The sequence below is a fragment of the Girardinichthys multiradiatus genome, chromosome 2, assembly GCF_021462225.1.
Source record: "Girardinichthys multiradiatus isolate DD_20200921_A chromosome 2, DD_fGirMul_XY1, whole genome shotgun sequence".
In the NCBI taxonomy this organism is placed as follows: domain Eukaryota; kingdom Metazoa; phylum Chordata; class Actinopteri; order Cyprinodontiformes; family Goodeidae; genus Girardinichthys; species Girardinichthys multiradiatus.
Window position 1 is genome coordinate 37,316,077 of NC_061795.1, and position 12,613 is coordinate 37,328,689.

Consider the following 12,613-nt stretch of genomic DNA (forward strand, 5'->3'; position numbering starts at 1 on the left):
AATATGGAAATAAGCAGTGGTGGTTTTTGATGGCTAACTGCCCCGGGTGCCTTTTCATCAGGGAGTGACACTAAAAAAATAGGTTAGCTTCATCACAAATACGTTTTCGTTTGCTCTATTTAAAGTCAAAACTAAATTAAAAGGATTGCATTTGATCAAATCTAGTTCTTAATCTAAAATACCAAGTGGGTGACAGTCAATAAACAGGGTTTTAATGGGATCACTTCTCAAAGAACAGTTCTTTAAAACATGGTTTAATAGTTATAAATGCTTAAATCTAGTTGTGACTACAATTCATGCAAAAAACACCACTGGAAAAAGCGAAGGACTTGAAAGATAACAGAAAGCTTTGAAAAATACCTAAGAGAATTACAGCCCCCACACTTAAAAGAAACAATTATGATTAGAATTGTTTGCTGAAACACAAACGTAAGAAATGTTAGTGCTATAGTGTATTTAAATTAGGCCTAAAAGATAAAAATGAATCTCAAAAACAAGCTGCATCCCCTCTTTGTAGATGTTTCAAGTCTTAACATTGTAATGAAGAAACCTTTCAAAACTGAAGTGCTTTTTTATGGTGGTACATGAGACTGTCTAAGAAAGTACAGCACGCTGCAGAGATTCAATTAGTTTTCTAAAACAAAGCCTACATGTAGAATTTACAAACATGTCTGCAAATCTGGGCTCTGTTGCCAACCGGTCACCTGAGTGGCTCTCCAGAGGGCAGGATTTTGAAAAATTAGGACAACAAAGGCGACCTGGGCACAGAAGGATTTGCCAGGAACAATCTAGCCACATGACGGGGAGTTATATGGCTAGGAATGTTCCAGTGGGAACAGATTAACCTCCTTAAACATCATAATAATTAAGTGCTTCTGAAACTCAAGCTGGAGGGAGGGGTGGGTGTGTTACAGTGAGCAGAATACTGTACATGTAAAGTTCTTAAAAAATGCCATTAAACAGCTTTGACTGGAAATGTTTACTAGTTATTCCATAGAGACTGGAAGAGAAAGAAAATCTGGATAACTGATGTTCACATCATCTGAATGATTACTGCAAATGACATGATGGTGACTTGTTTCATCTCAGATAAAAATTATGGATTAACTAAACTAAATAATTTTCAAAATGGAAAAACAAAATCCAAGAACATAATGTAAACTGCAACATCCTTTGGGACCAAGCACTGTTTAAAAAAGGTGAGAATTAATTTGATAAAATTAGTGCAGCAGTTCGTGTAGATTTTGTTCAACAATATATCCCATGTGAAAAAAAATAAAAAATGTACTAATTTCTGATTAAGGTATAAAATGTTGCTGAAATGGAAATAAACATTTAAAATCTATTCTTACATGGAGGCATTGTAAACCTTGTCCCTAGCAACCACAGCTAAGATGTGCCTTTTATTGGCATTTACTGAAGCTCCGCCTGCTAGCATGTTTGACTGGAACATTACAGCTGTGGCTAAATTAGTTAATGGTAACAAAAACTTAAAGTTAACAGGTGTAAAATCAAACTCACTTTAGATGTACTTTACTGCAAAACAACATGTCTTAGTCAGTTTTTTTTTTTTTTGGTTTAACTGTAAATTGTTTTTTGGTAAAGATAACATCTAACCTCACAAAAACAAGCTTCTATACACCCATATGACTTAGTGATGTCACATAAGGCATACGACTATTGGTCATAATTCTTTTCCATTTGCATTTTTTGTGGTTTTTGTTTATATTTGGTTATTTTAGTCAATTATTTTCTTTAAATTTGTCTACTTTTGATCTGTGTCGCTTCAGCAAAAATGTTTTAGAGCACAGCATGGACATTGCATGTAATTATTTCCAAGCTAAACTGTATTAAAACATATGGTCTGGTCATTGTGTTGCATTAAGATGAAGGCCTAACATGGTTTCCTGCGGCACTGCTATAATCTCAAACACTGACTCAAATATAGCTGAAACCTTTATAACTCATATGAAACTCAAATGCCTCCGAATATAAGTCTAAATCTGTCACAATGTTCATAAATGCAAACTAATCAACTCGATTGTTGTGCATCTTGCAATACCATAGACCCGAATACACACGAAGCAGAATTAACAAGTTTTTTTCCCCTAAATTTGCTTTTTAAAAACTTTGCATTTAGTAAAATCCTAGAGGGAAAAATCGCTGCTGCATTACTCAACTATGTGTTTATTGTTAGTGTATATTTGTTAGTAACAAACATGCACCACGGAAAAGTATCTCTAAATTCTTGCTTACAGATTCTTGCTCTGTATTCTTGCCTTGTGCTTCTCCAGTACAAGTCTTTTAACATTTTTTTCACAAGAATTTTAATTCACAAAACAACTTATATAAACATGTCATTCTGACCGTTCTTTGATGGAAAACCAACAAGACAACCCGGTTCAAATCCAACAAAATTCACTTTTATAGTGCATGGAGACAAATTATTTAATTACAGGCCCTCAAAAATGCAAACATGGCTTGATCAGTTGTTTATTATTCAAACTGGTTAGATGATAGGGTGTAAAATGTTGCATGGCACGTTTATCACATTTATTTTAGACAACTGATTTGAATTTGTATATCAAATCAGCAGCTAATATACAAAAGACGATCAAAGCATGCATTAATGAAGCTGGCTTTTCATTCGTTATACAGTATGTTGAGCACAGAGAGATTTTCCTGGCTGACTCTTGAGCGCGCTCCTACCTTCAGTTCCACATGACAGTGCACCGGCGTCCAAGCCATGCTGTAGCACTCCGTCTCTGCATCCTCGTTCACCTCCAGCGAGATCTTCACCTCGGCCACCGAGTCCCAGGTGTAGCAAAACTCGGTTTTATTAAGCCAGCACAGGTTCCTCACAAAGGGAACCTCGATGTCGGGGCTCCCCACGTTCCCCACGTCTATCTCCACGTAGGTCCTGTCCTCTGTCAGAGTTTGTATGACCAGCGAGTGGGTTCTCCTCTCCCAGATCAGTCCGCTGAAGGTCCCCCTGAGAATCCAGTTCTTGTTGGGCTGGTCCACCACTTGCCAGTAAATTATCCCGATGGTCATTACAAAGAAAACAGCCACCCCCAGACAAGCTATAGCGCCTTTCCACGTCTCGTTCATCTCTTTCAGTCCCGTGTCCCATGTTACCTCCGGGATGGGACTGGGGTTCCTATTTCGAGCGTGGGGCATGTTGTTTGTTTTCCAGATCTGGAGAGAATCAAACTTTAAAAATGCAAAAACATCCGTGTGTCAAAAATCTCTGTTGCATCATCATGTCATGGTGTTTTTTTTTTTTTTTTTTCAAACCAGTAAATCAGTCTGTATCCCGTTTACTCTCCTGCTCTGTTTTGCGCGTAAAAGTGCCAGCATTGTATATTGCATTGGCTGCAGTGTGCTCGTGAGCAGCCCCGAGCAATGTCTACGAATAGCTCCTCGGACGCTGCCTTGCCTGTCGTGCACTTTCTGACGTAACGCGGGTTCTTCGGGGGAACGGCGGAAAGAGTGGAGTTAATGGGGGATGAAAAAAGGGGTTGGCAGATCCTTGGAGTTGCCCACCGCGGGTGAGGAAGGCGCCGGCAACCCGGGAAGAAGGAGTCCTTCTCCCCTCTCCGTCCACCCGGGTGCGTGCGCAACTTCTCTGTGCGCTTTCCGTGCGTAAAAACAGTTCCTAAGTTGGCAAACCTAGAGTAAGGAGCCTTATTTATAGGTGGCACGTAGGGTATATGAAAATTCCTCTTTAAACATCGGATCCTGTGATGGTAAACATTCATAGGTACATCTTAATAACTTAGAATATCGTCAAAAAGTAAATTAATTTAATGAAAAGTCTAACTCATATAGGTTGTGTTTTGATGATTATAAAATGATTTGTATATGTTATGTTATGGCCAAATTATGGCCTACATAATAATGGGGAAGTATGTTGTCTTGGCTGCTGTCCAGAGAAAAAGTGTGGTAGAAAAAGTTGCACAAGCAACAGAGATAACAGCACAAGTGAGAAGAATGCACATTGATGCACATCTTTGCTTGTCATTAACACACATTGGATGAGTTACACTAAAGTGCCCTGAGATAGAACTTATCACTGAACCTCAGCCAAGAATAGTTCCTTTAAAATCAGTTATGCATGAAATCTGAACAAAACCTTGTTACAAACCTCTGTTGTGTGTATGCTTTTATGAGTTTTCTGATACCTATTTTATGTGTTGCATACTATATTCACCAATTTTGACAGAACTGTTTTGTGAAAGAGGCCATTCAGACCCTCAAAAAAGACGGAAAGCCACAAAAATCCATTGTAAAAGAATCAATTTTTCACAGTTTGTTCTATCATAGCATATTAATGTAAGGTTTATTGGAAGGAAAAAGGTACACAACCAACAGGAATAACCACAGATTTGTGAGAATTTTGAAGGAACGACCATTTAAGAGCCTGGGGGAGATTTGCAAGATATAGACTGCTGATGGAGTTAGTGCTCGTACTCGTACTCGTCGTCTTCCGCTTATCCGGGACAGGGTTGCGGGGGCAGCAGACTCAGCAGAGACACCCAGACGTCCCTCTCCCCAGACACCTCCTCCAGATCCTCCGGGGGGAGCCCAAGGCGTTCCCAGGCCAGCCGAGGCCAGCCGAGAGACATAGTCCCTCCAGCGTGTCCTGGGCCGTCCCCTGGGCCTCCTCCCAGTGGGACGTGCCTGGAACACCTCCCAAGGAAGGCGTCCAGGAGGCATCCGGTATAGATGCCCGAGCCACCTCAACTGGCTCCTCTCGATGTGGAGGAGCAGCGGCTCTACTCCGAGCCCCTCCCGGATGGCCGAGCTCCTCACCCTATCTGTAAGGGAGTGCCCGGCCACCCTACGGAGGAAGCTCATTTCAGCCGCTTGTATCTGGGATCTCCTTCTTTCGGTCATGACCCAAAGTTCATGGCCATAGGTGAGGGTAGGAACGTAGACCGACCGGTAAATCGAGAGCTTCGCTTTTCGGCTCAGCTCTCTCTTCACCACAACGGACCGGCACAGCGCCCTCATTACTGCGGCAGCCACACCGATCCGTCTGTCAATCTCCCGCTCCATTCTCCCCTCACTCGTGAACAAGACCCCGAGATACTTGAACTCCTCCACTTGAGGCAGGAACTCCCCTCCAACCTGAAGAGGACAAGCCACCCTTTTCCGGTCGAGTACCATGGCGTCTGACGTGGAAGAGCTGATCTTCATCCCAGCCGCTTCACACTCGGCTGCGAACCGCCCCAGCACATGCTGTAGGTCTTGGCTAGAGGGGGCCAGCAGGACCACGTCATCTGCAAAAAGAAGAGATGAAATCCACTGGTCCCCAAACCAGACCCCCTCCGCCCCTTGGCTGCGTCTAGAAATCCTGTCCATAAAATTTATGAATAGGACCGGTGACAAAGGGCAGCCCTGCCGGAGTCCAACATGCACCGGGAACAGGTCCAACTTAGTGCGGACCAAACTCCTGCTCCGTTCGTGCAGGGACTGGATGGCCCCTAATAAAGGGCCCCCGATTCCATACTCCTGGAGCACCCCCCACAGGGCACTATGAGGGACACAGTCAAATGCTTTCTCCAGGTCCACAAAACACATGTGAACCGGTTGGGCAAACTCCCATGAACCCTCGAGTACCCTGTAGAGGGTATAGAGCTGGTCCAGTGTTCCACGGCCGGGACAAATACATCTCTGGCCGAGGGCTCCGCTAGGCATTCCCAACAGACCCTCACTATGCGCTTCGGCCTGCCAAGTCTGTCCGCCTTTCTCCTCCTCCAGCGGATCTAACTCACCACCAGGTGGTGATCAGTGGACAGCTCAGCCCCTCTCTTCACCCGAGTGTCCAAAACATGTGGCCGAAGGTCTGATGATACAACAACAAAGTCGATCATTGACCTCCTGCCTAGGGTGTCTTGGTGCCAAGTGCACTGATGGACACCCTTATGTATGAACATGGTGTTCATTATGGACAATCTGTGACTAGCACAGAAGTCCAATAACAAAACATCACTCAGATTCAGATCGGGGAGGCCATTCCTCCTGATCACGCCTCTCCAGGTGTCACTGTCGTTTCCCACGTGGGCGTTGAAGTCCTCCAGCAGAATAACGGAGTCCCCAGGAGGGGCACTATCCAGCACCCCTGGCAGGGACACCAAGAAGGCCAGGTACTCCGCACTACTGCTCGGCCTGTAGGCCGAGACGACAGTCAGAGACCTATCCCAAACCCGAAGGCACAGGGATGCGACTCTCTCATCCACTGGGGTGAAACCCAACACGAGACGGCTGAGCTGGGGGGCAACAAGCAAACCCACACCAGACCACCGCCTCTCCCCGTGGGCCACTCCAGAGTAGAAGACAGTCCAACCCCTCTCAAGGAGATGGGTTCCAGAGCCCACGCTGTGCGTGGAGGTGAGCCCGACTATTTCTTGTCGATATCTCTCGACCTCCCGCACAAGCTCAGCCCCCCCCCCCCCCCTGCGAGGTGACACACCACGTCCCTAGAGCCACCCTAAGCATCCAGGGATCGGGCCGATGAGGTCTCCACCTTCGTCCACCCAATCCTCTTTTCCCCAGTCCCTCACAGTTCCCCCTGCAGGTGGTGGGCCCACTGGGGGATGGCCTCGCGTCTCTCGTTCGGGCTTGGTCCCGCGAGGAGCAACCCGGCCACCAGGCGCTCTCCGGCAAGTCCCGACCCCAGGCCTGGGACCCCGGCTCCGCCGTACCGGGCGACGTCACGTGCCTCGATATATTGGTCCTCATGAAGAATTCTTGAACCGCTCTTTGTCTTACCCGTCACCTAGAGCCTGTTCGCCATGGGAGACCCTACCAGGGGCATTTAAGCCCCAGACAACATAGCCTCTAGGATCATTTGAGCACTCAAACCCCTCCACCACGTTAAGGTGGCGGTTCAAGGAGGGGAGTTAGTGCTTTACTAAAATTAAGGAAATGAATGGCAGGTGTGTGGGAACACGAAGCAAAGGAAACTGCCAATGTTACAGAGCTAAATAAACAACACAAGAAGGCACTGGGGAAACAGAACAAAATATCTCAAAACACAAGAATTTAGGCTAAACTAAGCTTCAATGATAAAGACTACTTCTAGAGCTACAGCAAACAGACTTACGAGACATGGAGAAAAACTGCTGCACTGCTTATAAAACCATCATCAGCAACTAACATTCTTACACCCACAACCAAGCCAGAGAACCAACCAACCCGACCAAGTATTGGAACCTTTCAGTAGATTTGAACACATTTTAAGCATTTATTTCCATTTATTTTCATCATTAATGCTTACAGTTCATGGACACCCAAAAGTATATTTAGCATAAAATTACAATGTTGAATAAGACCAATAAAAATGAGGATTTTATCACAGAAATGTTGGCTCATTAGAAAGCATGTGCATGAACTCAATAATTGATTGGAAATCGTTTTGTATGAATTAAAGTATCAGTCCAAAGTGGGATGGAGGTGCTCAGCCTGTGGAACCGCTGAGGCGTTAAAGAAGGTTGACACTGTCTCTGGTCCAGGAAGGGGTTTACATATAGAATGTGACAGTTTCAGCCCATGCGCTGTGCATATCTGTATGTGGTGTCACTTAAAGTGCCTGTGACAAGCTTTTCCCACAAATGCAGAAATTGAAAGAAAACATCTTACTACTGAAGGAATTGGGAAGTAAATGACATGATATTAGGATTAATAGATGAAATAAAAGACAGTTGTGACACAAAATAAGCATATTTTAATGTTAAATACAGCAAGTCCAAAATCATCCAGAAATGATGTCAAAGGTGAAGTCATTCATTGTGTGAGTCAATAAAAAATAGTTCAGAGAGAAGCCAAGTTGCGTTAAAAACAGCGTTAATATGGTGAAACGGTGCATTACTGGTGGTGGCAGCAATACTACGACAGCAGCCGCTAGTCTGCACTGTTTTCCTGTGAAGTGAAGAGGATCAGAAATTATTATTATTATTATTAAAATAAAAAAATTACACGCACATACAATATATTTAAATAAATGTTTCTCTAAAGATTCCAATATAAAGTTTAAAAAAATTACACACCAGGTAGAATATTCAGATCTTGAATCTGTCATATCCATGGTGATTGTGTGCAGGCTGGGTGCAGTCTGTGTTTATTTTGTGCTGTGTTTCTTTCCTCCTACTCAGGGTGTGACTGGCTGGTGCTTCTGCGCAGCTGTTGCTCATCAGGGAGCAATCAACCTGGGCTTTAAGAGGAGTGGAGAACCAGAGGGAGGCATCAGCTCGTTGTCTCACATAGCGTGGTAAACAGCTAGACCTCTGCTGCGCTGCAGGTTTTTTCAACTGAGCTCTGACTTTTTGTGCTTTCTCCTCTACCTCTTAGGAAGACGTTTTTGCCGGAGATTCAATTCAATTCACAACACATGTTGTCTCAAGGCACTTCACAAAAGTCAGGTACATACATTCCAATTAATCCTAATCATTGAACAGTGCAGTCAGATTCAGTTATTTATTAAAATTGGATAAAAAGTTTTTCTATCTAAGGAAACCCAGCAGATTGCATCGAGTCAGTGACTTGCAGCATTCCCTCCTCCTGGATGAGCATGTAGAGACAGTGGACAGTCACTGGTGTTGACTTTGCAGCAATCCCTCATACTGAGCATGCATGTAGCGACAGCAGAGAGGAAAAACTCCCTTTTAACAGGAAGAAACCTCCAGCAGAAACCACGATCAGTGTGAGCGGCCATCAGCCATGACCGACTGGGGGTTTGAGAGAACAGAGCAGAGACACACAAAGAATGCACTGATCCAGGGTGTACTTTCTATGGGAAGGAAAAGTAAATGTTAGTGGATGTAACTCCTTTAGTCATTTCACCTAGAAAGAAAGAACAGATAAACTCTGAGCCAGTTTTCAAGGATAGAGTCTGAAAGAGAGCACATATAATTAGTTACAGTAAATCTCAGTCAATTGCCATGTCTAGGAGAGAGAAAGGGTTAAACACTAAAAGACAGGCCCAAGTGTAGTGTGAGAATGTAGCGAAGAGGGTGAAAGTGGTCATTATGTCCTCCAGCAGCCTATGCCTATAGCAACATAACTACAGAGATAGTTTCAGTTTCAGTTTATTTATTTATATAGCGCTTATTTACAACAATGTCATCTCAAGGCACCCCACGGCGAGGGGCCGCAAGGGAGGCCAGACCAAACCACCACCACCGAGTGCCAGAGCCCGGTAACCCCACAACGGGCCACTTGTAGGGGCACTAAGTAAAATAATAAACTGATAAAGTTTGTCCATCTAGAACCCACTGATGGTCATTGTTATACTAAAAACCACAACGATTGGGATACCTCTCTCTGTCAGATTGACCATAACCAATGGAAAAGAGAGGGGGTCATACAGGTAGCAGAAATGGAGGGTGTGTTTGCACCTCAACCATAACTGAGCCGGTTTAGGCTAAACCTGACTCCCCTTTACTCCAACCAACAGGGAGGGAGGAAGGCGGAGGTAAAAAATATGGAAGATAGCTCAGGATAACATAAGCCACTCTAACAATAAGCTTTATCAAAAAAGGAAAGTTTTAAGCCTAGCCTTGAAAGTAGACAGGGTGTCTGCCTCACGGACCAAAACCGGGAGCTGGTTCCACAGGAGAGGAGCCTGATAACTAAAGGATCTGCCTCCCATTCTACTTCTAGAGACTCTAGGAACCACCAGTAAACCTGCATTCTGAGAACGAAGTGCTCTGTTAGGAACATATGGAACAATCAGATCTCTGATGTATGATGGATCATTAAGGGCTTTATATGTGAGGAGGAGATTCAGTGGATCTTTTGTGCCTCCGGTTAATTCTTGCCATGTTCTGAGGTTCAAGGTAATTCTAGCCTTGATATCTGAGCTGTGAGCCTCCACACTGCCTTCTTCCCGGACCCAGGTTTCTGGAGCTTTGATTCACCTGCTTCTGAGAACCTTCCACCTGCCTATCCACTCTCCCACCGAAATACCCCCTTTATGGAAAGGATCAAAAGAAACAAGGAAACACTTTCCCTTCAGCTGCACCATCTGCCAACCTCAACCATCGTAGAACTGAATTACTTCTCCCAGGTTTAGCTGAGAGTTCTGCCTTCGTAAGTCGAAACCCAAGAAACTGTTTAGTATTTGTGCCATCTTATGCAGGACTTCTCTAAGTCTCTCTTTTTTTTCCCTCAGTGAGACCCCAATCCTGTCACTGATCCAGTCCTGGTTCCTGATCACATTTACTCCTGTAAAACCTAATAAATTGTTAAAACGTTGCCTTGGTTCACTTGCGGTTGTGTTATTCAGAGTCTGGTAAAACTCATTATGACAGAATCTTCCCTTGTCTGCTGCTAGTGCTCCATGCTGCTCAGCTTCGCCTCTGGTCGTTTTAACTCGGTGCCCTATTTACTGTAACCCTGCATTTACACTGTATTCGCTTAATTTGCTGGTTTTAATGTTTAATTGCACGGTTTATAATACTTCAGTTAACCCAGTAACTGATGTCCAGTCCGGACCTGTCCTCTGCGAAGCCTGGAGCTGCTCCAAGAACCATACACAGATCCTGCAATAAAAGCCAGTGATAAATGCAGTAGCAAGTCCAAAACAACTCATTCTGCGGAAGGTAACCCAGTTAAACTGGTTCATTTATCCAGATATTTTCATGGGTTTTGTTCTACAATGGGTGAGTTCACTGCGTGTAGCGAAGCTATATTTGTTGCTTTATTTTCTTAATTTGGTGCATTTAATGTTTAAGTGTGCGGTTTATAATATCTTAGGTAACCCAGTAACTGATCTAATGTAAAAAAAACTGCTAATATATACATGAGTGTGTATATATAAACATATGTGTGTATTTATCAATATAGCGAGATCTAGTCCGTCTTTAGTGAATTATTTTGAAAATCCGGATGTTGTGCTCGTTCTGTTTCCTGGTGGTGCGTTGTGATTCATGCATACTGACTCCAGCCGTGCATCCGGCAAAAAAAGACTGTGGTCGTATTAGATGGCTGTCCACACGCCGCAGCAATTGAGCTCTGTCATTTGATGAAAGGTGACTTTTTTTCTCCTGACTCTGCTGTGTCTCTGTGATAGTGACTAAAATATATCTAAAGAAATATCAGATTCTTCGCTGATGAGTTGCTGGCTATTGTAGCAGCAGTTAGTTTAAGTGTGGGGTTCGCCTTTGATGTCATAAGAGCGCAACAAAATCTGAAATTTATGACCATATATATCAACAACTGTTCATTTCAGCGGCAATAATTTACTTTTTAAAACATTGTATCAATGTTTCCTTTCCAAAAGTTTAATTGGATTTATCATGAAAATTCATTGACTCCAGCTTCAGCCCACGCCTTGTGAAGCCCACGCTTTGTTTCATAAGGCTTGCGCACCTTTTTCTATCACAATATTTTTTCCTTCCACATAACTAACTATTTATGTATTTGAATACAGCAATGTGCCACCAGCCAAATTCTTTTGCAACGCTTTTTGTGTTTTACCCTCCTTGTAAATGGTGTCAATGACTGGACAATTGTCAAGTCAGCAGTCTTACCTATGATTGCAAAAGTGAGAACATTATCATTTATGTACTAAAATGTTTTTTATTGATCTTATGTAATATTCTATTTTTATCAGGAATTCAATTTGGGGGTTTTAGTTGTAAGCCAAAACCATTAAATGAATGAAATAAATGCTTGAAATACAGGAGTGTAATGTATGAGATTTGTTTTTTAAATTACTGATATAATTACATTTTGTTTGTGATATTCTGCTATATTCAAATTAATTTGCACGTTTTTAATCTCAATGTGAAATCTAGGCATTTTGCAGACTGAAACGATGCTGGAAAAATGAAACTGGAATTTAGAACAGAATTTGGAAAGCTTGCTTTGACACTTTAGCTCAGTTTTACAAATTGAATTTCATCACCTGCTTTAGGCCATGAACTTCATAACTGATTGATACATTTCTGACAATATCATTGCCTTACATGCAAAATCACATCTCTTCCAAGACCTACACTGTCCAAAAGGAGTAATCAGGGTTGTTTTATGTGTTGTGAAATTTCTACTGAAGCAGTTAAGAAGAAAATACTGTGCTACAGGAGCAAAAGCAATATGAGTTTTTACTGTGAATTGATATTTTAATTTTCATTATCATAAATAAAAGTGCAATGTCCTTTTAGGCTCATGTTGTGCTGATAACATCTGAGATCAAGCTGTCTAGTATCATTCCTTTAACGTAGAAGGTACTCCTGAACCAGTTTATCTGTGCTTTTTGTGAGTCTGCTCTGTCTTCTTTAACCCCAGTCGGTCACAGCAGATTGCTGTTCACACAGAACCAGATACTGCTGGAAGGTTTTTACCAATAAAATGAAGTGTTTTTTCTTAACATGGTCCCAACATCCATGCCCAGAATGAGAGACTGCTGCAAAGTGAATGACTCGTTGCAATCAACTGTCGACACGAGTCAAGGACTTCACTGCAAATTCAGGGACTCGATGCAGTCGGCTGGGTTACAGAAAGCTTTTTTCCAGTTATAATAATATACTAAACTTGACGGTATTGTAGTATAACTTAGACCGAATTGGAATTGATTTCCCAAAATGCAATGTATTAATTGCATCTA

The 12,613-nt window shown here is 42.9% G+C and overlaps 1 protein-coding gene and 1 long non-coding RNA gene across 2 annotated transcripts in view; one reads left to right on the plus strand and one right to left on the minus strand.

Moving 5' to 3' along the window:
• Positions 1 to 3,521, minus strand: part of si:ch211-236l14.4 (SITS-binding protein) — a 41,935-nt gene extending 38,414 nt beyond the window's left edge. The window contains exon 1 of the mRNA XM_047349593.1: positions 2,710 to 3,521. Within this exon, the coding sequence (XP_047205549.1) occupies positions 2,710 to 3,180 (471 nt within the window). The 5' untranslated portion in view covers positions 3,181 to 3,521. The remainder of the gene's footprint in view (positions 1 to 2,709) is intronic.
• A 112-nt stretch (positions 3,522 to 3,633) lies between these two features.
• On the plus strand, positions 3,634 to 8,413 carry LOC124857972. Its single transcript, XR_007035724.1, has 3 exons — positions 3,634 to 3,763; positions 8,160 to 8,275; positions 8,356 to 8,413. It is a non-coding gene; the product is annotated as an uncharacterized LOC124857972 (long non-coding RNA).
• The last annotated feature ends 4,200 nt before the right edge of the window (positions 8,414 to 12,613 follow it).